The sequence below is a fragment of the Canariomyces notabilis genome (assembly GCF_033297395.1).
Source record: "Canariomyces notabilis strain CBS 508.74 unplaced genomic scaffold N656scaffold_21, whole genome shotgun sequence".
Lineage (NCBI taxonomy): Eukaryota > Fungi > Ascomycota > Sordariomycetes > Sordariales > Chaetomiaceae > Canariomyces > Canariomyces notabilis.
In genome coordinates, this window is record NW_027041843.1 from 375,095 (window position 1) to 402,009 (window position 26,915).

The 26,915-nt window shown below is 54.9% G+C and overlaps 11 protein-coding genes across 11 annotated transcripts; 6 read left to right on the forward strand and 5 right to left on the reverse strand.

The window, feature by feature from the left end:
* The first annotated feature begins 357 nt into the window (after positions 1-357).
* Positions 358-1,747, forward strand: N656DRAFT_758192 (NAD dependent epimerase/dehydratase). Its single transcript, XM_064813171.1, has 2 exons — positions 358-870; positions 941-1,747. The coding sequence occupies exons 1-2, from the start codon at positions 483-485 to the stop codon at positions 1,591-1,593; spliced, it is 1,041 nt and encodes a 346-aa protein (XP_064667718.1). The 5' UTR covers positions 358-482; the 3' UTR covers positions 1,594-1,747.
* A 122-nt stretch (positions 1,748-1,869) lies between these two features.
* On the reverse strand, positions 1,870-3,230 carry N656DRAFT_758194 (FMN-linked oxidoreductase; the record flags this gene model as incomplete). The annotated part of the gene is made up of 2 exons (XM_064813172.1): positions 2,927-3,230; positions 1,870-2,862 (listed from the first exon to the last, which is right to left on the reverse strand). Exons 1-2 carry the CDS (start codon positions 3,209-3,211, stop codon positions 1,870-1,872), a joined length of 1,278 nt encoding a protein of 425 aa, XP_064667719.1. The 5' UTR covers positions 3,212-3,230.
* A 913-nt stretch (positions 3,231-4,143) lies between these two features.
* N656DRAFT_714563 (uncharacterized protein) lies at positions 4,144-5,172 on the forward strand (the record flags this gene model as incomplete). The annotated part of the gene is made up of 1 exon (XM_064811985.1): positions 4,144-5,172. One exon carries the CDS (start codon positions 4,144-4,146, stop codon positions 5,170-5,172), a length of 1,029 nt encoding a protein of 342 aa, XP_064667720.1.
* A 463-nt stretch (positions 5,173-5,635) lies between these two features.
* Positions 5,636-6,710, forward strand: N656DRAFT_782193 (short-chain dehydrogenase/reductase SDR). The gene is made up of 2 exons (XM_064815718.1): positions 5,636-6,255; positions 6,341-6,710. Exons 1-2 carry the CDS (start codon positions 5,705-5,707, stop codon positions 6,498-6,500), a joined length of 711 nt encoding a protein of 236 aa, XP_064667721.1. The 5' UTR covers positions 5,636-5,704; the 3' UTR covers positions 6,501-6,710.
* A 229-nt stretch (positions 6,711-6,939) lies between these two features.
* N656DRAFT_838666 (uncharacterized protein) lies at positions 6,940-9,555 on the forward strand (the record flags this gene model as incomplete). Its single annotated transcript, XM_064818874.1, has 3 exons — positions 6,940-7,051; positions 7,114-8,920; positions 8,977-9,555. Exons 1-3 carry the CDS (start codon positions 7,014-7,016, stop codon positions 9,553-9,555), a joined length of 2,424 nt encoding a protein of 807 aa, XP_064667722.1. The 5' UTR covers positions 6,940-7,013.
* A 149-nt stretch (positions 9,556-9,704) lies between these two features.
* On the reverse strand, positions 9,705-10,634 carry N656DRAFT_770525 (uncharacterized protein; the record flags this gene model as incomplete). Its single annotated transcript, XM_064813786.1, has 1 exon — positions 9,705-10,634. One exon carries the CDS (start codon positions 10,632-10,634, stop codon positions 9,705-9,707), a length of 930 nt encoding a protein of 309 aa, XP_064667723.1.
* Positions 10,635-11,724: 1,090 nt separating this feature from the next.
* On the reverse strand, positions 11,725-13,453 carry N656DRAFT_758203 (uncharacterized protein; the record flags this gene model as incomplete). Its single annotated transcript, XM_064813173.1, has 5 exons — positions 13,071-13,453; positions 12,742-12,976; positions 12,358-12,714; positions 12,139-12,257; positions 11,725-12,072 (listed from the first exon to the last, which is right to left on the reverse strand). The coding sequence occupies exons 1-5, from the start codon at positions 13,314-13,316 to the stop codon at positions 11,725-11,727; spliced, it is 1,305 nt and encodes a 434-aa protein (XP_064667724.1). The 5' UTR covers positions 13,317-13,453.
* A 546-nt stretch (positions 13,454-13,999) lies between these two features.
* N656DRAFT_800403 (uncharacterized protein) lies at positions 14,000-18,117 on the reverse strand (the record flags this gene model as incomplete). Its single annotated transcript, XM_064818006.1, has 15 exons — positions 14,000-14,310; positions 14,399-14,490; positions 14,556-14,676; positions 14,762-14,977; positions 15,056-15,065; positions 15,156-15,214; positions 15,277-15,355; positions 15,416-15,797; positions 15,877-15,899; positions 15,962-16,156; positions 16,205-16,386; positions 16,447-16,502; positions 16,562-17,016; positions 17,073-17,125; positions 17,205-18,117. The coding sequence occupies 15 exons, from the start codon at positions 18,115-18,117 to the stop codon at positions 14,000-14,002; spliced, it is 3,147 nt and encodes a 1,048-aa protein (XP_064667725.1).
* Positions 18,118-20,195: 2,078 nt separating this feature from the next.
* On the forward strand, positions 20,196-22,438 carry N656DRAFT_301342 (uncharacterized protein). Its single transcript, XM_064809173.1, has 2 exons — positions 20,196-20,775; positions 20,831-22,438. The coding sequence occupies exons 1-2, from the start codon at positions 20,332-20,334 to the stop codon at positions 22,328-22,330; spliced, it is 1,944 nt and encodes a 647-aa protein (XP_064667726.1). The 5' UTR covers positions 20,196-20,331; the 3' UTR covers positions 22,331-22,438.
* A 289-nt stretch (positions 22,439-22,727) lies between these two features.
* N656DRAFT_782200 (uncharacterized protein) lies at positions 22,728-23,677 on the reverse strand. Its single transcript, XM_064815719.1, has one exon. It carries the CDS (start codon positions 23,467-23,469, stop codon positions 22,906-22,908), a length of 564 nt encoding a protein of 187 aa, XP_064667727.1. The 5' UTR covers positions 23,470-23,677; the 3' UTR covers positions 22,728-22,905.
* A 1,010-nt stretch (positions 23,678-24,687) lies between these two features.
* On the forward strand, positions 24,688-26,865 carry N656DRAFT_782201 (anthranilate synthase component). Its single transcript, XM_064815720.1, has 3 exons — positions 24,688-24,968; positions 25,024-25,106; positions 25,158-26,865. Exons 1-3 carry the CDS (start codon positions 24,802-24,804, stop codon positions 26,627-26,629), a joined length of 1,722 nt encoding a protein of 573 aa, XP_064667728.1. The 5' UTR covers positions 24,688-24,801; the 3' UTR covers positions 26,630-26,865.
* The last annotated feature ends 50 nt before the right edge of the window (positions 26,866-26,915 follow it).

Consider the following 26,915-nt stretch of genomic DNA (forward strand, 5'->3'; position numbering starts at 1 on the left):
TATATCTGGCGCGGTCCGAAATAATATGCATGCATGCAAGCAATATAGATGCAAGAAGACGGTATAACATTGGTTCGCTAACAAATTTGTATGGTAGGGCATGTAGTGGTGTATTTTCGCGAATCAACCGTTTTTCGCGAATCAACCGTCCTGACCCTCTGCGAAGCAGTGGGTCAGATGCGATTTTGAAGCTCCTGACGAGTACATGGAGGGCAACTCGAAAGGGAAAATCGGGCGCGGCAAGTTGGTGTTATGTAGGATTGGAGTTTATCGACGGCCGTTAGACCTAGATAAACAATCCCCCCTGAGCCCCTATCTTCAGGGTGACAACGATCATGAGTTACCAGCAGGGATCCCCTGTCATCTCCCATTTCCTCCTACACAGTAAGCACTAGACGTTCGCCGTTAGACAGGTGGAACTCTACCTTTTCACGTGCACTGGTGACAACGTCAACTGTCAACATCAGAATCCAACCGCGACGATGCCGGCTCGCACAGCTCTTGTCACGGGCGGCAGCGGCTACATCGGCCTGCATGTCGTCAACAGCCTGCTTGAGGCTGGATGGACCGTCCATGCCACGGTACGCAACCTGCAAAACGGGACCAAGGCCCAGCCCCTGAAATCCCTCGCCGACAAGCACCCAGGCAAACTGCGGCTCTTTGCGGCAGATCTGCTTGTCGCCGACTCTTTCACCGAGGCAATGCAAGGCTGCTCCACTGTCATTCACGTCGCCTCGCCCTTTTTGGTGCCGGACAGAGTAAAGAACCCGGACACTGACCTCATCCAACCGGCGCTTGAGGGCACCCGCAATGTCCTCGAGTCTGTGAACAAGACTGAGAGCGTGAAGAGGGTCGTTCTGACTTCATCAGGTGCGTTACAGGGACTTGACACAAATTGTCTATGCTACTCCGTACAGCTTCAATTCTAACGACCCAGCAGTCGGTGCCATGTACGGGGACGCGGCCGATGTGCTGCAGTATGAAAACGCAACGTTGCATGAGGGCTGCTGGAACACAACGAGCAGCATCTCACACAACGCGTACCAGTATTCCAAGACACTGGCAGAGAAAGAAGCTTGGAAGATAGCTGAATCCCAAGACCGCTGGGATCTGGTAGTCATCTGCCCGGGTCTGGTCTTGGGGCCGTCGCTATCCCCTGCTTCAGACTCGGGCAGTCTTGCGCTCATAGACCAGCTGCTCAGTGGGTTGCTGATGGTAGGTGTGCCCGCTCTGTCGTGGGCAGTGGTGGACGTGCGGGATGTAGCGGCAGCTCATGTCAGAGCCGCCGAGGTGCCGGAGGCCAAGGGGAGATACATCGTTGCCGAGAGCAAGACGACGTCGTGTCTGGATTTGTCAAAGTCTTTCAAACGGCTTCACAGCAAGCCGCTGGTTCTGCCCACCTGGACTTTGCCGGCGCTGGTGTTTCGCCTTTTCGCGCCTTTTGCTGGCGTGTCGCAGATGTGGGTAACGAGAAATTGGGGGATCGACTTCTCGCTGGATAATTCGCGTGGTACCAAGGAGTTTGGGATCAAGTACAGGCCGGTCGAGGAAATGCTGCGTGACCATTACGAGGCCTGGGTGGCTCAACACTAGGGGGTAGCCGATTCTCAGGGGTGGGGGAGAGAAGAAGGTGTGGACATAATAGAAGGGAAGCGGGGATCATCACCAACAGGATATCAGTTCTGTACTCTAAGCCTGAGTAATTGCAGCTATTTCAGGATATAATAGACATCTACTAGTACCCACCCAGGCAGCGTCCTGACGGGATTCAAGGACCCCTTAAACCCCAGGCTTGCGTCTACTACATACTCCAGGAGATTCCAGCCAGGTAAGCAGTCAGCACTAGTACTACCAAGCATCCGCGCTGTCTCAGTGGTGACTGGGTTTGCTAGTCCGCCCGCCAAAGCCCCAGCCGATCTGCTTAGGCAGGTAGATGGACGTCTGCAGCTCCTCAGCCCAAGCCCACACCAGTCCAGGATTTTTCTGAAACATCCTGCCGGCCGCCACAAAGTCCAACGCCTTGTCAGGATCCGGACCACCACTCACCAGCTCCTCAGCCAACGTGCCCGTCGTGATAGCACCCACCGTGCCAACAAGCATCTTATCCCCCACCGCCTTCTTGATGGCCATGGCAAAGGGGGCCTGGTACGCCGGCCCGCCCTTGATCTTCTGCCTCGGATGGTTCCCCGCGGTCGACACATCGAGCACATCAACCCCCCGTTCCGCCAACAGCGGGACCAGCCGGATACTATCCTCCACCGTCCACCCCGGCCCCACCTCATCATCCTCCTCCAACCAGTCCGTCGCACTAATCCTATACATAAGCGGCATACTCTCCGGAATCGCCTCCCGCACCATCTCGGTAACCTCCAACGCCAACCGCACCCGGCTGTCAAACTCCCCACCGTACCGATCCGTCCGGCGATTCGACGCCGGGCTCACAAACTGATGCAGCAAATACCCGTGCGCACCGTGGATCTCAACCGCGTCAAACCCTGCCTTGACAGCCCTGCGGGCGGCAGCGACAAAATCAGCCTTGACCTGCTCGATTTCGTCCAGGGACATCTCCCGCGGCGAAGGGTGGTGCGCGTCGTACGCCACCGCGCTTGGTGCTACGACGTCGTCGGGCCATCCGCCTGCCTCGCGGGTTGCGGTGGAGCCTCTGCTTAGCCAGGGCGCGACGGTGGAGGCTTTGCGTCCCGCGTGGGAGAGTTGGATGGCGATCTTTTGTCCTTGGCTGTGGGCGAAAGCGACGTGCTCGCGCAGCCGGTCGATGTGCGCGTCGAGCCAGAGGCCGGAGTCTTCGGGTGTGATGCGCCCGTTGGCTTGCACCGCGGTTGCTTCGACTACGGTGAGGCCTGGCTGCAGTTGTGAGGATATCGGTTAGCTGGGCTGAAAGATAGAAAGGAGCATAACAGGGACATACTCCGCGCTGGATAATACCGCCCAGATGAGTGGTGTGCCACATGGTGTGGAAGCCCTCGTGAGCGCTGTACTGGCACATGGGGCTGACCATGATGCGGTTCTGCATTGTCATGCCGCGTATTTGGAGCGGAGTGAACAGCTTGGGCACTGGCTTTCCACTTGGCTGAGGCGACGCGGCGGTTCCGGCTGAAGGGTCTTGAGCTGGCGTGTAGAAACACACGCCGTGGGCAGCTTCATTGCGCAGTTGGGGCTCTGCGTTCTCTCCGGCCGGGGTGACCTTGGCCATCTTGTGATGTTGTTGTTGGCTTAGTCTGCTGGGAGATTCTGTGACGTGGGAGAGCAATTGGATGGCAACTTGAAGACTCAGGGGTGGCTTCAGGTATTTCAAGTGCCAGATGTTTGTCTATGTCATGGGACTTGGACCGACGGTCAGTCCGTACAAGTTCTCAGTGTCGACTTTTATTATATTCCAAAAGACGGATGACTCGACTGTGTTCCAGATCGCCTAACAATGGTACCCATGATGTGATAGTAGATCATGGCTGCAGCACCAGATGACATCAATGAAACGCGGCAACAATGACACTGAGTAAGCGGTTTGCATTTTGCTGAGTACGTAGGTCTAGATCCCGCGGGCGAGAGTTAGCTTATGTAGGATTCCGGTGCGGGGAATCATAGGATGTGCCGGGATCGGGATGGTATAAGTTGAAGATAAGCGGACTTCCACCGATAGGGGCGGTGTATGTGGAGTACTATTTACATGACGCACTCCATCTTGCTCGGCCAAGATATCAGGAATACCGAAAGGCAGCGAGCTTGTTTTCTAGTTCCCTTGGCGATCACCCTGTCCGGTTCTTACCCATGCCGCCCGCCATCTCCCGCCGGCGGGCATGTACCGCCTGCAAGCGAGCGAAGCGACGCTGTGACGAACAGCTCCCTCGCTGCGGGCGGTGCCAGCAAAGAGGTATAGCGATTTGCCGCTACGAGCTTCCCCAACTTCCCCTGGCCATGAATGATGAGGCACAACACGAACTTGAACCAATCCGGCCGGATCGGAACCTGATACCCGCAGCAGGACTCGGAGCGGTCGCCGATGTGCCCGCATCCGGCGCTTACTACAACGGTGACTATGATGTTAGCTACCACCACGCTACCTCGGTACCGTACTTCACAGATGTGTTGCCCGCCGCCGAGCCCGTCGGCCTCGCCGGCAACGGGATGTCAGCATTTCAGGACTTTTTGCATGGGCTGAATGCGCTTGGGGGCGGTAGCAGTACTAGTAATACTACTAGTGCGAGCAACAGTGCTGGCACAGGGTCAACAGGGACTTGGGTCCCCGTTGTGTCCGACTATGGCGACAACCCATGGCCCATCTTCTTCAACGCCAGCGGCCCCGCCAACACCAGTATTTCACGCCCGAGCATGGTTTACTGTGTGAGCCAGTACCGCGCCTGGCCGCACCGCTGGGTGGTTGAGGCGACCACGCCCTTCATCCATCCGTCGCTGTACGGTCAGTACGGCGGTAGCAATTCCAGTTTATTATCTGGGTTGCCGCCGGCCCTCCAGGATGCCTTCGCCGTCTCAGCAGCCTACATTGCCAAGAACGAGGCCAACAGCGACCTGATCATGCAGCTGGTCGAGACCAAGACCAACGCGTTGCTGTACAGCCCGGACCAGAGCAACTGGACCATCCTGAGGCAACTGGCCGCCCTGCAGGCCCTGCTTATCTACCAGATGATCCGCCTCTTTGATGGTGACATCCGCCAGCGGGCGCTAGCCGAAGCCGTCGAGCCGGTGCAGGCGGCATGGACAGCCGCGCTCCAGGCCCGGGTAGGCGGAGACATCTTCCAGGGCGCAGACTTGCACCTGCATGCAGGTGACGATGCCGCCTCCTCGATGTCGACTAGGTGGCGGCGTTGGTTGTTCAGCGAGAGTGTGCGGCGCACCATCATCATCTCCTTCGTGATCCGCGGCATCTACGCCATGGCAAAGCAGGGGTACTGCCGTCTCGGGCCCGTCGTCACCGACATGTCCTTCACCAGCGGGTCCCGGCTGTGGGCGGCCAAGACACCAGGGCAATGGCAGCGCGCTGTTAATGAGACTGATCCTGGATGGGTTAGCCGAATGAATTTCTCCCAGATTGTAGGGCGCGCGGATCCGGCAAATGTAGACGAGTTTGGCGTTATGATGGCTGTTACCTACAGGGGTAAAGATGTGATAGAAGACTGGATGGCCCGGGAGCTGTAAACATGAACCCATGCAGTCGAGCCTAGACCTAATGAACCGAACTCCAAAGCTTTGAGCGATCCTACGCTGTCAGTTAGCAACATAGATCATCAATCATCACGGCCAATGGGATCAACCGTTGTCGAGGGCGCTGAATCATCCAAGATATGCATCAATGCGGACATACGATAGATCGAAGCGGGGCTCGGCGGAGTTCCGCAAAATCTACCTACATGCGCAGTAGTGTGATGCAGCCGGGTGGTTAGTGGATCCTGCGTTGTAAGGAAACATCAAGATGGGTCTATGAGGGATAGAACTCGACAGGTGTCTTTGTAATCAGATTACGCCAGTTCGTAATGATGGCCTGATGACAAATTCACCGCGTCCTGCTTCTTCTGGCCGCTGATGATTGACGCAGCGCTCCAGTATAAGAGAACAACGGAGATCAAGTACTCACTAGTAGTCCGGTACCTGTTCCTGGAGTCGACAGCAGCTTGAAGAAACCAAGACCAGCCCTCCGCCTCTATCCAATCTCCGTTTTCTAGCAATCATCATGGCTTCACAAAAACCAACCGCCCTCATCTTCGGAGCTGGTGCAAACATCGGCGCCGCGCTGGTCCGCAAGTTCGCCGGGGCCGGCTACCGGGTGGCCACCGTATCTCGCAACGCAGCAGACCCGCCCGTTCCGTCTTCCGACGGCACAACGCTGGCCGTCCGCGCCGACCTCTCGCAGCCCTCCCAGATCTCCCGCGCGTTTGAAGCCGTGCAGAGGACGTGGGGCGCCTACCCGAGCGTCGTCATCTGGAACGCGGCCAGCCTGACGCCCTCCCCGGACAAGGACAACATCTTCAGCGTCCCCCTCGAGACGTTTGAGAAGGACCTTGCACTTATGGTCACCAGCCCCTTTGTTGCGGCGGGCGAATGCTTCAAGGCCTGGGCTGCTGGGGCTGATGATGCAGAGAAGAAACGCTTCATTATGACGGGCAATATCCTGTCGAAGGTCATTGCGCCTAACCCGGATCTCACCACCCTTGGCATTGGCAAGGCCGGCGCGGCATACTGGGTTGGAGCTGCCGACTTGCTGTACAAGAAGAAAGGCTGGCGGTGAGTGGTGCCACTCCGAACAGCTACTGGTAGCAATTGCTAGTTGCTGTGCTCGACTTCGGGCACATGATGCTGACTGAATCAGGTTCTTCTATGCCGAGGAGCGGACTGCCGAAGGAAAGCCGATGGGCCCTAATCCAGGGGGTGATTCTCACGCCGAAATGTTCCTGCACCTGGCGCAGGGAGGTGAAGACTTACCGTATTACATCACCTTTGTCGACGGCAAATATCATGTATTTGCGTGATGTTGATAGTGGCTAATAGAAGGATGGGGAGTTCGAGCATAAAACACATGTAATCGGGCGACGGGAAGGATACCGTAAAAACTCGCCAAATCCGTCCTTTTCTACTGCGCGTACCCAAGACAACCGACCAATCCCAGGAAGCCGGCTTGCAACTGGCCTGCAGTGGTTCAAAACCTTACAGTTAGGATGCCAAAGAGGACTGAGCCATGAGATACGTCGCCTGGCTTTGGTACGCGCAGTAGAAGAGGACGGATTTGGCGAGTTTTTACGGTAGTCCAAACGAGAAAATTGTGGTCTTTCTGTAGCGGCCGGTGCTTTCCATGGGGCACCTATGTGGGGCACGCACAGGTGGGAAGGCGGGGTAAGGCGCTGAGGGGCAGTGGCAACCGCGTTTCACGCCGGGGACGACTACAACCCAAGTTCTGCCCAAACTCAAACACAATTCCAACCCTGATATTCCATTGTTATCATTGATATTTTCTTTAACTCAACCTGAATAGCCACGAACCTGCCATGGCTCATTTGAATATGCCTTACGAAGTCGACTCCTTGTCAGAAATCTCAATCTCCCCAATGATCTTGACCTAAATACGCTCGATTTCAATGATCCCAGCCATTTTGCCCAGTTATTGGGGCCTGGCTTTCCCATTCCGGCGTATGAATCACCCGGCGACGTCCGCAAGGAAGCTCGGGAAAGATCGCGAATCATCCACAAGACATTTAACTCTTTGCACGCCATTGTGACGCGTCACGAGGAAACCATCCAGAAGCGATGGCTGAAGAAATCCGGACAGCAGAAACGCAAGATACTGCTAGAATGCTGGCCTGGCATGTCTGCCGTTCACCGTCCGGACTTTGAGGCCTTCCGCAAGGAGACCAAGGAGCAACGCGTCCGAGGAACGAAATACCGCGAGGCCTTCGTGTGGCCATACATCAACCAGGAGGATCTCTCAAAGCCCAAGAGTCTTTTACTGCTTCTGAATGCACGCGCTCGTCACCATCCGTCCCACTTCGCGGCCACCGACAGTACCGCAAACCACTTTGGCAAGGTCACTCATGCCATCCAGCCCGTTTACCTGAATGAATATGTGATGATTCTCAATGGCGCTACGGATCCTGCGAAATACGGCGAGCTGATAGCCTGGGATGATCACCCGGACGCTTTTGAGTGGATGCACACTCAGAAGCAGTTCCTTCCTGGGGATGGCCTTCTGGTACTTGAGACTCAGGAGCGAATCCTGAGGTTTCTACTTGACTTTGTCAGAGTCATCCTTCACGACATACCAGAGGACAGGTTGACATCCGAAACATATCCTGTACAACCCGAACTTCATCTGAAGACCGAGGTGGAGGCCAACGGCTTTGAGTCCCTTGTCGTCATGGCCGCAGAAGCACCATATCGACTACCATCCCGCATCGATTTCAAACGCATGGAACTGCTTCTCGAGGCCAGAGTATCTGCCGCCAAGGATCACATATGGGCGTTGCGAGAAGAGCCCGATTATTTCGCCGATAAAATCCTCGAGATTCGGGACAACAGCATCGAAATGCTCAAGGATACTAAAGGCAACATCCATCCGGCGCTTCGCCCTGGCGTAGGCCCAGTCGTCATGGCGCGAGCAATTCCAAACCTTGTGCTTGAGGCCTACGCCGAGCTCGAGTTCTTCACAGAGCTTCACCGTCAAGCGAAAAAGCTGCGTCTGCTGCACGACAAATACGCCCCAACCCTCTCACCGGCCAAAGACCTGCCCGAGGACTTTCTTGACGGCCTCCTGACCTTTCGCCATCTCCTGGGTCAGGCAGCTAAAGAGCCCTTAGGCGTGCTCCGTTACAGCGCCGTCGGCTCTCCCCCGTTGCGCCGCTTCTTCGTTCGCAAACCGCCGGCGAACGCCACCGCCGCTCGAGTGATGTTTGAGGTCGCGCCAAGGCCTGGAGCCACGCCGACCAAAGTCGAAGAACAAGTGATATGGCTTCTTAGGACGCTCTGGGAGGACAGCGAAACTCTGTTTTTCGCCCAAATGCCATTGGTCTTGGATGAGCTGGAGCGACTTATACAGGCTGAACCACAGGCTGCAGACTTGATCTCCTCACGCATTGCCGAAGTCATTAGTAATGCTTCCATTATCGCTCAATGTATGGCTCAGGTTAACCAGTACCAACCCTGGGCTCGAGCATTCGAGTCGGCCGAGGTGGAGAAGATAGAGGCCATCAAGGAAAGATACGCCGCCTGGGAAAAGCCGCTTGTATCCATGATTGGAGGGATCAAGGAGAAGAACTTTACGCGCATTGCGCATCTCGCAGAGACATCAGACAGGCGTTTCTTCTACCCATCCGAGAAGCGCCGAACCAAAGAGAACGTCGAAGCTCTACGTCGCGCGGAGCAGAATCTGGATGAGTTTTGGCGTGCTGTTGATGAGATAGTAGACTTCAACTGTAACCGTTGGAGGGTACTGCCGTGCGGTCTCTCTTGTCCGAGAACCGCATGCTACAGCGTACCCCTGAGTGGGTGGATAATGCCACCATCACGAAGAAACAATCGCAACGGAATGATGCTAGCACTAGCGTTGAGTCGCTGGTCCGACCGCTGTCGACACTGTATTTCTCCGGAGAGACGGCACCCAAACAAAAGGTCGCCACGACGGCGAAGGTCAAGACGAAAACAAAGGGAGAAGCGAAAGACACAATACTGACGCCTGTACCCGACGAAAATGTTGACAAGAAAGCCGAGCCGACGCCCATTCGAGTCGATTCGCGCGCGCTCAAGGTCTTTCGCACGCTTTTCTTCAACCCGGGAGTCACGTCAACACGGGGTGAGGTGTCTTGGCAGGACTCTATCTACGCCATGACATCCACAGGCATATTCTCTGCGGAGAAGCTGTACGGATCCGCGTGGCAATTCCAGAGATTGGATACCGAAAGCCAGACCAGAATCCAGTTCCACCAGCCACATCCTCGGGGTAAGATCCCGTTTACTATGGCTAGAAGGATGGGAAGGAGGCTCACAAGGGCGTTTGGATGGATTGGAGACATGTTCGTGCTGAGGGGAAATGAATGATGCGTCCCGGGGCTGGGGGTCTGTCATCAAGGTACTGTATTGAGGCCGTTGATGGTCCAACATTGTCTGTTTACTGTTGCCACGAAACTATCTACATCAGATCTCCCAGAAACCCTCACATTCCAACCAACCGACCTCTTCCGCGCCTACTAAATGATATACTTAGCCACAGCAGCCACGCCGCCGGGCCCAAACCCATCCTTCACAGCCCGCTCCATGAGCTGGTAGAGGAACTTCAACCCCGTCCCATCAACCCCCTCATCCTCACACGACTGCAAAATGTTCCTGACCCCCTCAGCCTGCATAGCGAGCGGATTCCCCAGATCATCCATCCACCGCTCCTGGTCGATCTGCTCAGCCAGCAACCCCACGTAGGGAACCAGCGCGGTCAAAAGGGGGATCATGACCTTATCAACCAGCGGCTTAGCCTTGGCAACACCCGCACCATCCTCATCGGCCGCCTTGAGCTTCTTGATCAACCCAATCCCCGTAAACGCGCCGATGAACATGCCGAACATGCTCGCGAGCGCCGCGCAGTCGACCTGGCTCGCCGCGCCAGGGTCCTGAGCGACATACAGCACTCCGCCGACGGGCTTCAGAAGGCCCGACGCCTCGAGACTGGCCTTGTACTTCTCCTCGGTCTCGCCCGAGAGCACGACAAACGCGGCCGGCGTGCCGACCAGCTGCGGCGTGACCATGACGCCGCCGTCAAAGTAGGCCGCCGCGCCCAGGGCGGACTTGCAGTGTGCCTCCATCTCGCGCGCCTGCTTGGGCGTGCCGTTGGTCAGGTTGAGGATGGTCTTGCCGGCGAAGGGCTTGCTGTCTTTGGTGTCGAGCTGCGAGAGCACGGTGGAGATGACGCTGTAGTCGAGCACGCAGAAGAGGATGATATCACTCTTACTCAGGGCCGTGGCGAGTGAGGGCTCGAAGGTGGCTCCTGCCGAGATGAGTGACTGAACCTGCGGCCGGGACGCGGTGCGGTTCCAGATTGTGAGGTTCACGTTGCCTGATTTGAGCAGGGCGTTGGCGAGGGCCGCGCCCATGTTGCCGATGCCGATGGAGGTGACGGTGATGGCCATTTTGTGTTTGGAGGTGTTTGGCAAAAAAAGTTCTTTGAGTGAAAGATGGTGGTGTTGATACAACCTCTGGATGTTGATGATCGTTGGTTCACTGCTGAGGATGATCTGGTCAAGAGTTTGATGGAAGAGGCAAGAAGCATGTTATTATACTCGACTGCTTTTATCATAGCCTGACCATTCTGCTTGTCCAGACCTGAAGAAGATCGGGATGATCACTAAACATCTCTTCTTGGTGTTTACTCTCCTCGAAGTAGAAGGCATCGCCTTCAATCATCCCACGCGATTGCTACCCTGAAAGGAGGTCCCCTTCGCGTTGGCGTCGAGCCTCAGCCTTGGCCATCAGGCCTTCTCTAGTCGTTCCTGCAGATGTGAGAACAAAGTTCGTCAGTGAGTCACGCCGAAGGGACATTGTTTCGATGTTATACTAATCATGCAAATCGCCAAGCTGAAATGGTGGATGTTTGCTCTCTTGAGTTCCTTTCGTGGAGCTCAAGCGAGCCCAAGAGTTGTGTTGTTAACGTCTTGGCGCTTAGAAATCAGGGGCCAAGACAGGAACACAATACGAAAACGGGTCAGCAACACACCGTGGCGCTGTCGACGAATCTTCGATTCAATGCTGACAAATCAAGGTTTGGGGAGACCAAACGAGAAAGAAGCCCAAGGAGAGAGAGAACTGAACTGACTTGACAAGACTCTATCGGAATCCCTTGGGCTCTTGGATAAATCCGTTACCATTCAAGGGTGGGTCGTCCTCTACGTACGTAGGTATTTACCTAGGTATGTTCACTTCGATGGATCTGCTTGATTTGAGGTGTTGCACAAGAAGTTTCAAAGCTAACTGTTGCCTTTGGTCGACATCATTAGGTTAAAGCTCATATAGGCAAGTGTACACAATAGTAGTGAGTTCGATGTTGCCTTTTGGAACGGTGGTTAAAGATGTTTGTCATTACTGAGACGCTGAGGTGACATTCTAAAGCTGCGTTGTCTCTGAATGACGTTTAGCGGTTCGATTGATGCAACTGCAGTATCACTCGATTCTCTTCATGGGGTTTTTCGAACTCTATCCGCACCCCTTCCTAGTACAGACAACCTACCTCCAGCGATCAACTCGAGCACGCTCATAGGCAGCTTCAGAATAGTTATCCCATGAATTGCGCGGTCTCTGCGGGACAGCAGAGATCTTACGCGCTTTGAAGAAGATTCCCCGGTCAATGCCACTGATGTCGACTTCTCCGGTAAAGCTAGAGAGATCGGGTCCGCTGAATCTAATCGTCCCTTTCTGTGGCCTCGGATAAATCATCCCTGTTCGGTATTCACGAGATTTCAGGCGCACAAAGTATTTCGCAGATCTGCCAGCCCCGGTTACCCTTGCCTTTTTCAGGGGCCGTCCGCGAGGCAGCTTGTTGGTAGCCTTGGTCTTCCATAGCGGGATCTTCCTCTTAGAGCCCACAGCAGGTGTATCATCTGCGCTCTCATCTTGGCTATCATCTTCTTCATCGTCCACATCTTCGTCCTCGTCCTCGTCCTCGTCTTCATCGTCATCTTCCTCGTCCTCGTCTTCATCGTCATCTTCCTCGTCGTCGAATTCATCGTCATCTTCCTCGTCGTCGAATTCATCGTCATCTTCCTCGTCGTCGAATTCATCGTCATCTTCCTCGTCGTCGAATTCATCGTCGTAGATAGTGTCTTCTTCTCGCTCTGCACAGAATCGATTGTCGAGGACGCGTTCGACGCAGCCTAGTATCATTAACTCCCTTGCTGACGCCAAAATCGAAGCTGGCCTGGTATATGCCGTGGTTGGGGGTTCCATGGATAGCCAGCGTCATGTCTTGAGACAAGTCAGGCCAGTTTCTCTCGATTTCGTCGCAGTCGACGATATAGTGTCCAATGGGGGAAGGTGCCCTGTAGTCTGGCGTGAGCATTTTTGCGTTGGCAAGATATTTTCTGTGCTTTGAAGCTCGCTCTTCTTCCCGTGCGGCTGCCTTTGCCCGTTCCGCTCGTTCTTCTTTGGCAGCATGGTCCTTGGCCGCCTTTTCCACCGCATTACGATCCCAGCCCAAGTAGATGGTTTGGGTAGAGCCTCATCCTGTAGCCTGGCGTAGGCCACTAACCCGCCGGGCAGCTTGACTGAGTTGCCCTGCGCGGTACTCACTGTCCAGAGGGTAGGGAATACCGACGACCTTGGTTGTCTTTGCTGGATCCGGTTTGCCTGAGCCATCAACGATATACTTTTCCATGATCCACTCTGGGTGGCCCGAAAGTTCTTCCTCGGACAGTTGTTCGAGCCACTCCATGTGCATCTGTAATCGTAGCTGCGCAATATGATTGGGGACTTTATCGCACTGGATTACATTCAAGTCAGTAATGGAGCACTATGCCGAAATGGTGACGAGAACTGCCCTCGGAGGGCAGAACACGAGGGGTCGAGTGTCGCACCTTGCCGGCCTGGAGCACCTTTTTCATCAACCGGGTGCCATTCCCCGTGAAGTCCTTCTCATCATAATCCACGCCATAATGTTGCAACTGACCGCGGACAAAGTCCTCGGAAGGACACCCTCCTGTCAGTCGCGGGAGAAACATGGACTTCAAGCTGGAACTGTCAACGCGTTCGACGCAATGCCGCGCGTAAAATCGGCCGAACGAACATCTGAAACCGTTGCGAATGATATCGTCGTAGGGCATTTCGGGGAATGAAAATGTAGCAGAACCTTGAAAGTCTCAGTTATTAGAACAGTAGCCGACGAATTCCAGGTTTTGGAGACAACCGAGAGTGACCTGCCCAGTTGGTGATGGAAAATGGGAACTGCCGTGTCTTAAGGATCTACGCTGCCACGGCTGCTCAGGGCAACGACCGCTAAAGCGCCACCAAAACCCCTATTCAAACGCTAGCGTTGTGGGTTGTTTATACTGTATGTAAACACTGGCTCAGGAGAATGTGGGTCCAATTCTGGCCCGTACTTCAGAAGTTCAGGTCCCGCCCATTCCGGGTAGGGTGGTTCAACCACCGGGCATATTCTATGTCCCAAAAACGGCCCTGATAGTTGATACAAAAAGCGTGTCGAGGATCACATACCAGTGTATCTACTATGGGTTGTACCTTGCTTAGCAAAATTGACATACGAAACGAGTCAATCTGTCGTGTGGATCACACGCTCATCTCAGCCAGCCATACTGCCCCTATTTCTGGCCTGTAAATGGCCCCTGGATTTCCTCCTTCTTCAGTAGCTCTGTCAATCCACCACGTTGAACCTCTCAACCTTCCTCCGTCCCCGCCGACACAGTCCCACGCCTCACTGGCTTGCTGACCCTGTTCAATTGGAGACTCCCCTTTATTCCCTCAGGCCTCAGCCGCCACCGTCCATCGCTCATGACACGCCCTGAACCACGCGCAGAACCCACTCCATCTTCTCCATCGCGTCCCTAACCCCGTCTCCCACACGCTCTCTGAACTCCGGGTCTCTCTCACTTTCCAGCGCGACATTCTCGTCCCGAATGATATCCAGCGTGCCCTTTATCACACCCAGATGCTCGTCCACCGCCTGTTTTACGTCGTCCTGCAGCGTCGTGGCAAGCTCGCCGAACCGGTCACGGAACTTTCCCATCACAGCACTGAGCAGCCGGTTCTGACCGAGCGCGCCCTCGATAATGCGCTGCTTGCGGACCGTGCATCCCGTTCCTGCGCGCAGTAAAACATGCCGAATGTCAGTCGCTGCCGGAGCAACTAGTAGTAGCTAGGTGTGCTAGTGAAGGAGAGAAGGACTGACCTGTCTCTCGGATGGCGAGGTTATAAGGGCTTTCCATTTCCTGGCCGAAGAAGGCTGTTCGTAGGCTGGAGAGCGCATCGGTGCGAAGCGTGCTGTTGTTTCCAGTCTGGTGTCAGTACGCGAGTGTGGTGGGATGTGAAATGATGCGGCGACTTACGCCAGTTGCGTCTCGAACCTGTCGCAAAGGTCTTCCACCTGCCCAACAAGAAGATGCTTGCGGGATATGAGTGCCTGGCGGACCGGCAGCACTGAGTCAAGCAGACCCTGTTGGCTATGGTCTGTGTCCGGGAAGTGTTAGGTAATATCCCGCTACCATCAACCATGGTGGCCGCTCAGGCCAGGCGTGCTCGAACCCATACTGACCTAGTTGGGGGACTGCCGAGGATAACGTCTGATCCAGAAAGAGGCAGATATCGTCAAGCTGAGTCTGAATGGTAGAACTGAAGTTGGCCCAGGGCTCGGCTAGACCGTTTGACATGGATCTCATGGCTTCTTGGTTCCAGTTGCAGTTTTGAGCGTCGAGTCTTCCGGGATGGATTGTGTGCACTCCATACTTCCTGCAGCATGCTGCATACGATTCTGCATGTACAGGTATGAATAAGTGATTCGGGGACTTAGAAAACAGGTACCTGGCTCAAAAGCCGGGCTGTAACTCACGGGCATGCATCTGTATACTCTGTCAGTCTTCACTTCCATTACCAGGAAAGTGGCCTGGTGCTCGCCACTTGGCATGATTGTAAACCAAGGTAGTACTCACTCCTCTCCATCCCAGAGCAGCATTCAGTGCATCCTGAGTCCATACGTCAATCCTACGTCCTATAAACCTGAAAGTCAGAGACAGAGCCTCTCAGATGATGGACATCTGTGAGATTACTTACGTCGGTATATGCTTTCTTGGAAATGGTCAATGAGTAGCCGTGACAGGTTGTTGAGTCTAGAAGCGCCCCCATTCAGCTCCTGATTTTGTCCATCAGCCCATATTTGTATCGATAACACAGCAGGGCGAGCCTAGCCTACCCTGTGAAGATGGCCCTCCAGGGCATTCACCGTGTCCCGAACGGCTTGCTTGTGCTCCGCGCTTTCGCTTCCCGCACCAGACTGGAGCCAGAGCTGGATATTGCTCAACAAGGCTGGGATCTCTTCTTGCATGTACTTGGTCGCAATGCGCAGTTGGCTCTCTGAGACAAGTCCCAAGCAGTGCCTGCGAATGGCTAGGATACCGCTCAGCTGAAGGAGTGGAAGTGCTCTCTCGGCCGGCCTGGCGTCGCGGTGCTCCCAGTACATGTAGTTTCCCGCACCGAACACGCGCAGATTGCCCCCCGGAATCGCATCTTGGTACTGACGGGAGAGACGTGACGTTACTTCTTGGGTACGCTCCCTGATACTATATTGTTTCAGTCTGGAAAGAGGAGAGTCAGTTTCGCTGAACATGGACACTGCACTTGCTGGCACGCGCTTAAGTCAGGCTCGCTGCTTACTCCAGTTCGAGGCTTTCAATTCTCTTCCTAGGTAAGGTCAGCAAATACTAGTAGTGGACAGAGTTCCAAAGTTCAAGACGGAAACCTGCCTCTTCATCTCCATGCGTCGGTAAAGGTCATTCCGGGCCGGAGACTCGTCTTCTCCGTCTGTGCCGTCATCAGCCAGCTCCCTCAGCCCACGGAGCTCGCGCTCAAGCTGTGCTATCGAACCACACAAGCGTCTAATTTCCATTGCTCTGTGGCCACCCCAGTCTCTCTGATCTTCTTCGGGATTGATAACCTGCATCGCAATCAGCTAAGCCACAATGAGATTCGTGCCTAGTCTTACATCCGCCTTAGTGCAGATGATAGAGACGTTGGAGAGCCCCGCCTGCTTTGCAAGGTCAAAGACAGTCGCTACTCCTTCGTCCGTTATAGCTCTCTTCAATTCGCAAACCGCAAAGATCTCGTTGCATTCGAGCAGGTACCGCTCCGTGATGGCTCGCCTCGCCGTGTTCAGATCACGTAGTCCTGTTGTTGATCAGTTTAGGTGACTTGGCAAGGTGGCTTTGGGCCTCCTTTTGGCCGTACCTGGTAGGTCAACCAGAACGAGACCTTTGCTGAGAATGTATGCTCTGAGAAAGACGCTGGCGGTGACAGTCAGTGTACTCGTGTCTCAAAGAGAACAAAAAGAGTTTGGACTAACCGAATCTTCTTGATGTACGGCCATGCCGGTGGATGTTGCTGCGATTGCTCTTCCGAGGTAAGTCGCATCAGGAGCTCAGAGCAGGCCTCGGGTGACGGGCTGACTTCGCGTGGATTGACGTTTGCCGGACCCAGTTCCTGGGCCCAATCGAGGAGCGTGTTCACGATGTTGTCCTCAGATTGGTTTGACGAGAGGAATTCCGGGGAGAACCTGTCGCAAAACATGGCTTTGAATGTGTTATGAGCCAGCTTCGCTTGGTCTTTCCAGTGTTTCCTGTCGTCCGAGTCCCGGAACTCAGACGAATGGAAATGGTTGTGCCGGTAAGCGTGGACCAGTTGGGAAATCTGTTGCCTGAGTTCTCCTTCACTGAACCGGTCAATTTCAATAACGAAGTTTGGCTCATCATGGTAACGATATTCCGTCACCACACAAGTAACGGCTGTGCCGTTGCCACTCTGAGGATTTATAAGCGTTAGAGAAAGATATCACGAAGCGCCACTGATCAACTCACTGTTCGTGCAAAGTTCTTGTAGTCCAGCAATGAGTTCAAGAGGCTGCTTTTACCTACGAGAACTCTAAGTAAGACCCTAGTCGCAGTGCAAGTACCAAGAAGTATGCCAGCATGGAAGGATAGGTGGCTTACCGACACCTGAGTCTCCCACAAATCCCACGGTACGGGTGGGAGGGCATTGAAAGCTGGCTAACTCTTGTGCCTGCTGGCGTAATAGCCGAATGGTCGAGTCTGGTTCGAGATGCAAATTGCTGCTCTCAAGGACCCCGACCAACCAGGCCATGAGCGACTTTGCATAAGTTAGAGCTTCCTGAAAGCTGGCTTGGAAGAAGCGATCTGCCGGCGGCTCCTCGTTCCACACATTGTGAGGGTTCCTGTTTCTGGCAGACGGCCTCCTGTGTCTATTGTCACTGGTACCCGAGGCGTCTGACGGCCGGTCAGGTGAAGCTGCGCTGTTGGGAAGAAGAAGCTGTTGGGAGGGTGATGCAGACCATTGTATGCTTCTCCCGGACAAAGGGGTAGTTGGGACCCTCGTGCTAGCTGCTCCTCCGCCATACGCCAAGGGGCTGGGGCTTGCAGATGACTCGGATGCCGGTATTGCGGTGACTGCGGCATTGATGCCGTTCGTGGACGGGCCTGGCGTCGGACTTCTTGTGGAGGAAAGATGAAATCCGTGGAGGAAGTCAACAACCGGGTCGACAACGCCGTCCTGGGACCGAGTGCGGACAGATCCATGGTAAGATGAGGTCGAGTCAAAGACAGACGAGGTTGGCGTGAAAGAAACCGAGAACTCGGACGCAGTACCATGGGACCCAAACTCAAATATAACAGGAGGAACCGCCTGGGCTGCTGGTGGATGCTCAATGGATGGGATGGGATCTGAATCGCGAGCAGGAAACCGCGACGAGCTTCCACTTGACGAGGGACTGGCGGAAGGGTTCCTTGATCCGCTCGACATAGGGACCGTCCCAACCTGCGAGCTACCAAACTGGTTACTGGGGCCCGCAATACCACTATCATCCCTGGAGGGCGCCGGGTTTTCCATGGCACCGATTTGGGTTTCGGACATTCCCGTCGAGTCTCTGCCTAGGTACCTAGACACTGGATGGTCGAAGAGAGGTCGAGTAGGGTCTATCAAGGGGAGAACTTGGGTAAAGTCGAGGATACTTATGACTGTCCATAGCGTCAGCTCAATAATATCGGACGCGTTGTAAGCGAGGGATGTAACACAGCTGGCGTGCTCACGGTCAAGTTGTTGATGGTCCCATATACGGGATTGTAAAGTACTACCACCAGGCTGGAAGGGCCGAGATCCATGAATTTTGGGCGAATCAGACGGGCAGAAGGGAGAGTAGGTCAGCTGAGCCTTATGGCTTAGAGCAGCGAATGGGTAGAGACTATCCAAACAGTCTGTTACACGATAATTGAGTGAGGGCTGAATGGCTGGATTGTCGACGACTTGGGGTTTGGTACACCCTTATGTATCACCGTACCGTACGCTCTCAACTTCAGTTGGTACCAACTGTTGCCTGCATCGATGTAACCCCATGAAGGTTGGTGCCCTTCCAAGTTCGCTGGTGCCCCAAGAATCGCCTGGTGTGTCACTCGAACTGCGAGTACCCGATGTTGCCAGCGCTAAAGCTTGTGTTTACATTCGTTAGCTTGCAAAGGAAGGGTAACCCGAAGCAGGCCGCCGAAGGCGACCAACGCCTGTTTCATAAGGTATTGTACAGTTCATAAGGCAAAAACTCTTTCCTTGGCTCACTTCATAAGTAACAACCATTGCGGCTTTGTTGGGAGAAGCGGTGCTTATTGGGTGACTTGCCGCACACCTCTGCGTCGGGGGCGCTCCTTGGGCGGCTATACCAAGCTGCCGGGACCAGCACTGCTTGTTGACTGTTGAGGTACAGTACGATGTGAGGCACCAATTGTTTCGAAGCAACAGCTACCCCGGAAACCAGTCTGGAGGCAGCCATACGCGCCGCGAGATGCAGGGTTCGAAACAGCCTATTACCTGGCCCGCCCGTGAAAGCATAGCTGGTACCTGAGGTAAGGTCAGTAGGATGGAGCTGGTCGGGGTTTGAAGGACAGAATCGAGATTCGAGAGCGATTTCCCGGGGCACGCGGGTGGTTTCCGGTTGTGGCTTAGGTATGAGGTCCCCCAATCCGTTGTAGCCTAGGGATGTATGTATCAAAGCAGGACACCGAGTCTCCTCTGTGCACCTAGAACCCAAATCAGCTTCTGCTACCTTCTAATCCAAGGTGGCCTCAGAGCGAGATTATGAGTTGGTGTTGACTGCGATGATTAATAACGACCTGAGTTACATATTGTCCATAAGGTAGGTACTAGTTGCAGTTCTGGGAAAGTCCGAAAGTGAGCTTTCCAATGGATGCCTTTCTACTAGAGCGAGGACTGAGGGAGGCAGTTTCCTCGCCGGTGTTCGCAACCTGAACATTAAGCACAGGGGTTCTCCCCAATTTTCCACAGCGCAAGGGTGAAGGAACCCCCTTTCCAGAGCCTTGCGCCTTCCACCCACCGATTGGGTGGTGTGCCAATCCCACGCTGCATTCGATAGATAACGGCACAGACTCGACGACTATGCCCGCCAAGCCAATGATCCCGTCCCCCTGCTGCTGCGCCTTTCCCGTTACGGTGCACATAAGATGCCATGTCCGGGGCGATTCCGCGTCCCACGCGGTATTGTGCGCGGCTCTATGCCTCTCAGCTGAGCGATCTGATATGCGTCCGACTGCCCACCCGCTTTTCGAGAAGATGACACGGTTAACCACCAACCGCCATGAGCAGCCTTTACTCGCGTTGCTGCGTCGCCAGGCATCATGGATTCGAGACTCGAGGACCTCTTCAACAAGTTTGCGAGCTGGGAGAGCTGGAGAGGGAAATGCGTCGCGAAGCTGCGCGAAGCCGTCATCGACGACGGAGCCCAGTCGCGCATCGTCGCGAGCCTCGTCGGCGAGGACGGCGTGAGGGGGATTGCTCAAAACAACGCGACTTGGAGACCTGAGCAGGTGTGGGGCGTCGACATCAACACCTGCTATGCGTATTGCGGTCGGAGCAAGTTTCCCATGGTAGATGTCTCCCTAACCTCGCTACGTTGCTCTGCTCGGTCGCAGAAGCTGACAGACCTCCAAGGTGTTCAACTACCAGGAATTTTTAGGGCGCGCAACGAACTACTTACTTCCGTGGTTGGCCCTAACGGCGCAGCTGCCGTACGAAGGCGGGAGCGCGAAAGCTAACGTCATGAGCTTTTGCATGTCGCTCGGCAGTCCCGCGCTGGCGACTTATTCCTTGATGATAACCATCCTCAACCAGAACTGGCTTCGCAGAATCTGTGCCAGCCTCCCGAAATACGAGGATGGAGAGAACCAGGTCCAGAATCCTTACACCAAGCGGATGTCGTCTGCGCGTGTGCTTTTGGAAGCAGCCCAGCAAGCGCCCCTTCAGATATCTGAGACCGACGGCTCGCTGAGCAGTTTGGTCATTCTGGAGGCCAACAACTCCTGGTGGAACTCGGTCGAGAAGAGGCTGCAAGCTACTAAGCGGAACGTCACGTTGTCGCTGGTCGCCCAGATGCTTGTCGCCGCCGGGGCATGGGTGCTGACAGTGGCTGGGTCTTTCATTGCGTCGTTGGGGGATCACACCGAGGCACTGATATTGTCATCTAGCGCTCTGTGGATGTGGCTGGTAAGGCGTCCCCTTGCACCATGTCATAGCGAAGCTAACCAACCTGGCGCCACAGGTTCCAATCATCTGGGGTTGGATTGCGGTGGGTACCCAGTACGGGTCGGACACGATCGATGACACCCTGTCCGAGTTCATGTTGCTCAGGGCGGGTCAACAGAACGCGCCCCCTCACAAAACTTCTAGACAGGAAGCATTCAAGGTCCTGAAATCGCTGCCCAACGAACGGTTGCCGAGATTTCTGATCTTCGACATATGTGGCGATGAGATACAGCAGGGGCCTACCTTCAACTACGCTCGAGTGTTTACATGGTGGAGCGCGGCAAAGTCGATTCACAATACTTTTCAAGCTGTGGCGACAAAGTATAACGATCGACAACCTTTGCCTGCGGCAGGTGGCTCAGCGAACAATGCCGTTTTCGAGAATGGCGCTGTCAGCCCCGGTGTCGGTGCCAGCACTGAGCCAGGGGTTATAGGGACGACGAACCTCACCAATTATCCAACAGGAAGCTCCACGGCAGGTGCGGCCATTTCCCCTGGGAACAGTCATAGTCCGGTCAGGGGACGGGAAGTCCACACCCCAGCGAGTGAAGCTGGGCTTCTGCGAGCACAGGCTGCTGAGACGAGACCGGGGGTTGTTGAGCTTCAACCGATTAGGACCGAGCCCCAGCAAGAACCCCTTACAGAGACCATGCCGGAGGAGACCGAGTCCCAAACGACCAGAACCTGGCCGCCGCGGAATGTTGATGCGGAAAATATTGTAGGTGCCAGCCGAGTGCGATCTTTTCGAATGCGCGACCTCAACGGAACCGTCGACCAGCTCAATCAATACTGCGGCTTCGGGCCAGAAACACGACTCAAGCGTTACCCATCGTGGAAGGAAATCGTTGAGGACGGGGATATCTTGATTCGCATTGCCGTTGCAGCCATGGTCGGTCTTTTTGTACAGTGGGGGACGACCATCCCAGCAGTCATCATCGCATACTTGACAGACGTAAAGGGAATAGGCTGCCGCTCCGGCAGCTACCTCATTTACGGAATAGCTGGCACTGCAGCTTTTAGTTTGTTCCTTATGACGACCCTCTTCTCTCACGCCGCCATCCTTTCCCATGAAGCTGCTCACGCGGCGAGGGAAGCGAGGAGAGCGGGAGAAGACATGAGCTCACGTACTGTCTCACCACCCGGGAAAAGTTGCCGTCAACCGCAACGTCAGCACGCGGAAGAGACGACGAGGCCTTGCCCCTACAAGGGATCACCGGTGCTGGCCGTGCTCGCAGTATCGACACGCATTTTCGGTCATCTGATTGTAATTGGAAACGCTACTTGGATCATTCTAAGCTCGCTTTGGGAGCTGGTTGGGTTCTACGACAGCTGCTGGTGCGAGGGGACGACGTTCAGTACCGGGGACTATGCTTGGGTTGCGCTGTTCAAGCAGGCAGTGGATTTGCGCGAGAGGGCCGAAGGGCCTTGGGCTGGCGGGGTGGCAATGAGTATGATCGTCGCCTCCGTCTCGCTGTTCGGGTTTGTGGTGCTTTGCAAAGATGTCAAAGAGCGGTAGATCTGTATGGACTGATTGGGACCTGCGGTCTGGTTACTTAACGGAACTTTGTATTCTACGACAGTGAGTGTTAATGGTGGACTAATATCTCGATACCCAGGCCTGCTGCCTCCGCGCTATCTCCTCGGTCATGACCAACACTACTCAGGGTCAAAAGTCGGCATAATGCTAGTATCCAAATACCTCTTATTATCACAGACTCACAACCGCTATGGATGTCCACCAGGGCTAAGACGGTTGGTTATCCAACTCTTTGGGCTACATACACCGCTCCGAAAGACCGCCGAGGTCGAGAGTCCCTTCCCAAGAAGACGCTCAAAGCGTCACTTCGAAAGTTCTATCGATATTTCGTGGAGTATCAGACCCGGCCCTTGTCCCCTAACAAACAAAATCATGATTCCCTGACACCTTCGCCCGGAGAACAGACAAACATAATATATCTAATGAACCGCACTACGGTTGCACCCTTAGGAGTCACTGGTTGATCATCCCCGGCTAGCCTGTCCACATATATACCAGCCAAAACCATTTCTCACATCCCCTCTCATATCATATCATATCCCATGCAACTCAGCTCAGTACCTCCCTCGACTCCGACTCCTACTCCCCCTCACCCCGCCATCCCCATAGCCATAATACCCCTGCGGCGCGGGCCCTCGACTCGTACTCCTCCTGCTCTCCCTAACCACGACCGGGGAGACCTCAGCAACCTGCACAGGCTGCTCAACCGCGACAACCGATGCTCTCCGCGACCTCCTCCCGTCACGATGATGATGATGCCCACTATGATAATGATGATGACTGTGACGCGAGCGACTGCGACTGGTGTGGCGCGCGGGGTACTCGTCCCGGACGCCGCCGTACCACGGCCGGCCCGGCCGCTCCTCGCTGCCCGGGGGCGCGCCGAGGTTGGTGCACGAGCGGATGATCCAAATCAGAAGCAGCAGGCCGGCGATGGAGCCGATGACTATGCCCGCGATGGCGCCGCCTGTTAGGGTGGTGGCGTCGGTCGGGTCGGTGGTTTCTTGAGGCGCAGGGGTCGGGTTGCTGCCCGAGATCACGGTCACGGTTGCCTGCCGAATGTGGAGAAGGCCAGTGAGCGCCGAGGGGAGGGTTTTGGTGGGGATTATAGGCGCCATTGTGAGAGAAGACCTGTAGCAGGTCGCGGTCTGGTTTTGGACCAGTAGGCTGATGTTTGGCGCTGTCGACAGAGGTCAGTCCCTCCTCAAGGGGAGGCTGAGCAGACTTAGTGGAGGAATGTGAGGGCTTCAAGTTATATAACAGCAGAAGGGTCGATCATGGTAACTGAAGCAGAAAAGGTCGTAAGGGAGGGGCCCATGTCTCGCATCGTGGTTCAAGCCTGCTCGAGGCAATGATGTAATTGTACATGCGACTGTCCTAAAAGGGGGTTGGCTCCCCGGTAGTTTTTGGCAGGAAAGCCAAGATCTACACGATGCGTCGGCAAGTCGAAGGTCGTGTTTCCTTGGCCGATATACCAATTGGTTGCTTCATCTTGAAGTCTGATGGCAGGGGTGGCTGTATATTGGTCATGTTCAGTTGTCCTTGCCGTTCGGAGCTGTCGCGTTGTTCCTGAACTTTGGAGCTAATCTTCAGATCGTTCTTTGAAGGATTTCTTCGCTTAAGCTGATGATCTTTTGGGTTCGTCTGTTCTCAGAGCTTGGCAAAAGCAAATGACAATGACGTCATTTTCTTGGCGTGGTTCAATTCCATTCTCAGGTCACACAACCCCAAAAGAGTCCCAAGCTGCAGTGTCCGCTCGGTCCAGTTACACGGAAACGACATAAACATTAGTTCGGAAAAGTCAAGATTGTCGATGATCTCTTAATCCACATTTTGTGTTACATACACGATGTGAGTTCAGGCCCCAAGTGTCACTCCGTAGTCCTGCGGGCCGGGGTCAGGGTCCTAAAGAGACCTGAGTGAAAGCCGTGACATTGCTGCAGGCCTAGCGTCGGTCATAGTTGGAGCAAGACTTTGAGATCCCACTTTACTTGTTGTAGAGTGAAATAACAGAGACATTAACAGGTAGGAAGTGCTTAGGTATGCCGCTGGGTTGCTGCCCGGCGCCCACACTTGTGTTGTGGTTGTCGCAGACAGGTCCTGCTTCGCTTTGGCATTGGTAAAGGTATGAAGGAAGTGAGTTGGTTCACATATACAACGAACGATGCTTACCTCTCGAGTCAAGCCTCCTTTGAGTTCCCAAATATAGCACAAGCTCAACACCAAAGAGAAAGCTTTTTCAAAACAAGGGTTAGGGTTGATCTCGATCGAGTGCCCCACTTTGCATTGACTCACCCGAGTTCGGAAGACCCTCCAAAACTTTGGTCAAAATGCCAGATCTGTCCACCGCAACCATTTTCAACAACCCCTGAAGATCCAGTCCATCGCTCCAAGCAATTGGAACTCCGGGTCCTTGCAGATCTATCGTATAATCTCTGGGCTCGTTCACAATGGTTTCTACCGCCGATCTCGACATCCGGCCGACGGCATCCGAGGCCCACAGTTTCTTTGAAAAGGCTCGCCAAGCCTCACCCCAGCCGACGCTCCTGCCAGTCTGCATTTCAGTGCCTTCAGATCTGCTGACTCCTACGGCTATATACCTAAAGTTGTCCGATGGGTATGACAGATGAGATCTTCACTGGTTGGTATCCAATTGACTGGGTTTCAAATAGAGCAACTGCCGAGTATTCATTTCTTCTCGAGAGCGCCACGGGAAGCACTGAGACCGTTGGTCGATACAGCTTTATTGGAGCCAGTATGACTCATTAACAATTCACTCCCTGTGACGCATATCTGATCTTCTTAGTCCCCAGAAAGGTGATCGCGACTGGTCCCGGCTATGGGGATGTTGGCGACCCGTTGCGGGCTCTCGAGACGCAGCTGTCTCAGGACCGCGTTGTCAGCATCCCGTCGCTCAAACTTCCCGCTCTCACAGGAGGCGCCGTCGGGTACATCTCGTACGACTGCATCAAGTATTTTGAGCCCAAGACGGCAAGGCCACTCAAGGACAACCTTGGCATTCCTGAAGCCCTCTTCATGATCTTCGACACCGTCGTGGCGTTCGACCACTTCTGCCAAACCGTCACAATCGTCACACATATGAGGCTGCCTGAAAATCCCAATGATTTCCAAGAGTCTTACGAGAATGCGTCCGCCACGATCCAGTCTGTACTAGAGCGCATCAAGCAGCCCGAGACACCCCTCCCTCCAAAGAACCCGAGCAACCCGGCTTCCGAGCAACAGTACTCATCCAATGTCGGCCGTCACGGCTACGAGTCCTTCGTCACATCGCTCAAGTCGCACATTATCAAAGGCGACATCATCCAGGCCGTCCCATCGCAGCGGTTTTCGCGGAGCACCACGCTGCACCCCTTCAACATCTACCGGACCCTCCGTACACTCAACCCGTCCCCGTACCTCTTTTTCCTTTCCTGCGCCGACTTCCACATAGTCGGCGCCTCGCCGGAATGCCTAATGAAGACAGACGGGTACGCCGCGCTGCCGCTGGACGCGCGCTTCGGGTATACGGCCGAGCAGCAGGCGCAGCTGCGCCCGCGCATCGTCAACCACGCCATCGCCGGCACCATCCGCCGCGGCGCCAACCCGGCCGAGGACGACGAGCTCGCCGCCGAGCTGCAGGCGAGCACAAAGGACCGCGCCGAGCACGTCATGCTGGTCGATCTGGCGCGCAACGACGTGAACCGCGTTTGTCACCCGTCCACTGTCAAGGTCGACCGCCTGATGCGCATCGACCGCTTCTCCCACGTGCAGCATCTTACCAGCGAGGTCTCGGGCTTGCTCAGGCCCGAGTGTACCCGCTGGGACGCCATGCGCAGCATCTTCCCTGCCGGAACGGTCTCGGGCGCGCCGAAGATTAGGGCGATGGAGCTGATTTATGATCTAGAGCAGGAGAAGAGGGGGATTTACGCGGGCGCGGCGGGATGGTTTGCATACGACATCGTGCGGATCGATGAGGCCAACGGCTCCGTGGCGCTGGATGAGGGCCAGATGGATACATGCATTGCTATCCGGACCATGTTGATCAAGGACGAGGTGGCGTATCTCCAGGCCGGAGGCGGCATTGTGTTTGACAGTGAGAAGACAGAGGAGTGGATGGAGACGATGAATAAGCTGGCGGCCAACTTGAGATGCATTGAGCTGGCTGAGAAGTATTACGGCGACGGACTGGGCTCCAAGTCGGTACAGGAGATTATCGACGAAGAGCGGCGCAAGGGGGACGAGTACTATCGTCTGCAGACAATGGGTGCTGGGGCATGAACGGGGGTAAATGTATAGGACACGAGCTAGAGGATGATGAGCAGCCAGTGAGGAGATAGCCGACCGGAATGCATGCTCAGAAATCCCGTTCTAAGCCCTTATCCTTCTCTTGATGTATGCTCGCATCTATTGCCTGATGGTATTGAGCTGAAGCTGCTGGAACTTGTCGCCTGATGGCATTGACGGTTGCAGTGGCAGCGCTGATGGCAGTCACGTTGCACTTTAGTTCTCGCCCAGGAGAGACCTCACACATCAGCACTCCCTGTGATGGGTTTGTTTATGATCC

Bases quoted from the DNA above. Each gene is read 5' to 3' on its own strand.
- N656DRAFT_758192 (XM_064813171.1), top strand. From the start codon at position 483: ATGCCGGCTCGCACAGCTCTTGTCACGGGCGGCAGCGGCTACATCGGC. The intron at 871-940 runs GTGCGTTACAGG...ACGACCCAGCAG, and splicing joins GGTCGTTCTGACTTCATCAG to TCGGTGCCATGTACGGGGAC.
- N656DRAFT_782193 (XM_064815718.1), top strand. From the start codon at position 5,705: ATGGCTTCACAAAAACCAACCGCCCTCATCTTCGGAGCTGGTGCAAAC. The intron at 6,256-6,340 runs GTGAGTGGTGCC...TGACTGAATCAG, and splicing joins TACAAGAAGAAAGGCTGGCG to GTTCTTCTATGCCGAGGAGC.
- N656DRAFT_301342 (XM_064809173.1), top strand. From the start codon at position 20,332: ATGAGCTTTTGCATGTCGCTCGGCAGTCCCGCGCTGGCGACTTATTCC. The intron at 20,776-20,830 runs GTAAGGCGTCCC...CTGGCGCCACAG, and splicing joins GCGCTCTGTGGATGTGGCTG to GTTCCAATCATCTGGGGTTG.
- N656DRAFT_782200 (XM_064815719.1), bottom strand. From the start codon at position 23,469: ATGGCGCCTATAATCCCCACCAAAACCCTCCCCTCGGCGCTCACTGGC.
- N656DRAFT_782201 (XM_064815720.1), top strand. From the start codon at position 24,802: ATGGTTTCTACCGCCGATCTCGACATCCGGCCGACGGCATCCGAGGCC. The intron at 24,969-25,023 runs GTATGACAGATG...GGTTTCAAATAG, and splicing joins TACCTAAAGTTGTCCGATGG to AGCAACTGCCGAGTATTCAT. The intron at 25,107-25,157 runs GTATGACTCATT...TGATCTTCTTAG, and splicing joins ATACAGCTTTATTGGAGCCA to TCCCCAGAAAGGTGATCGCG.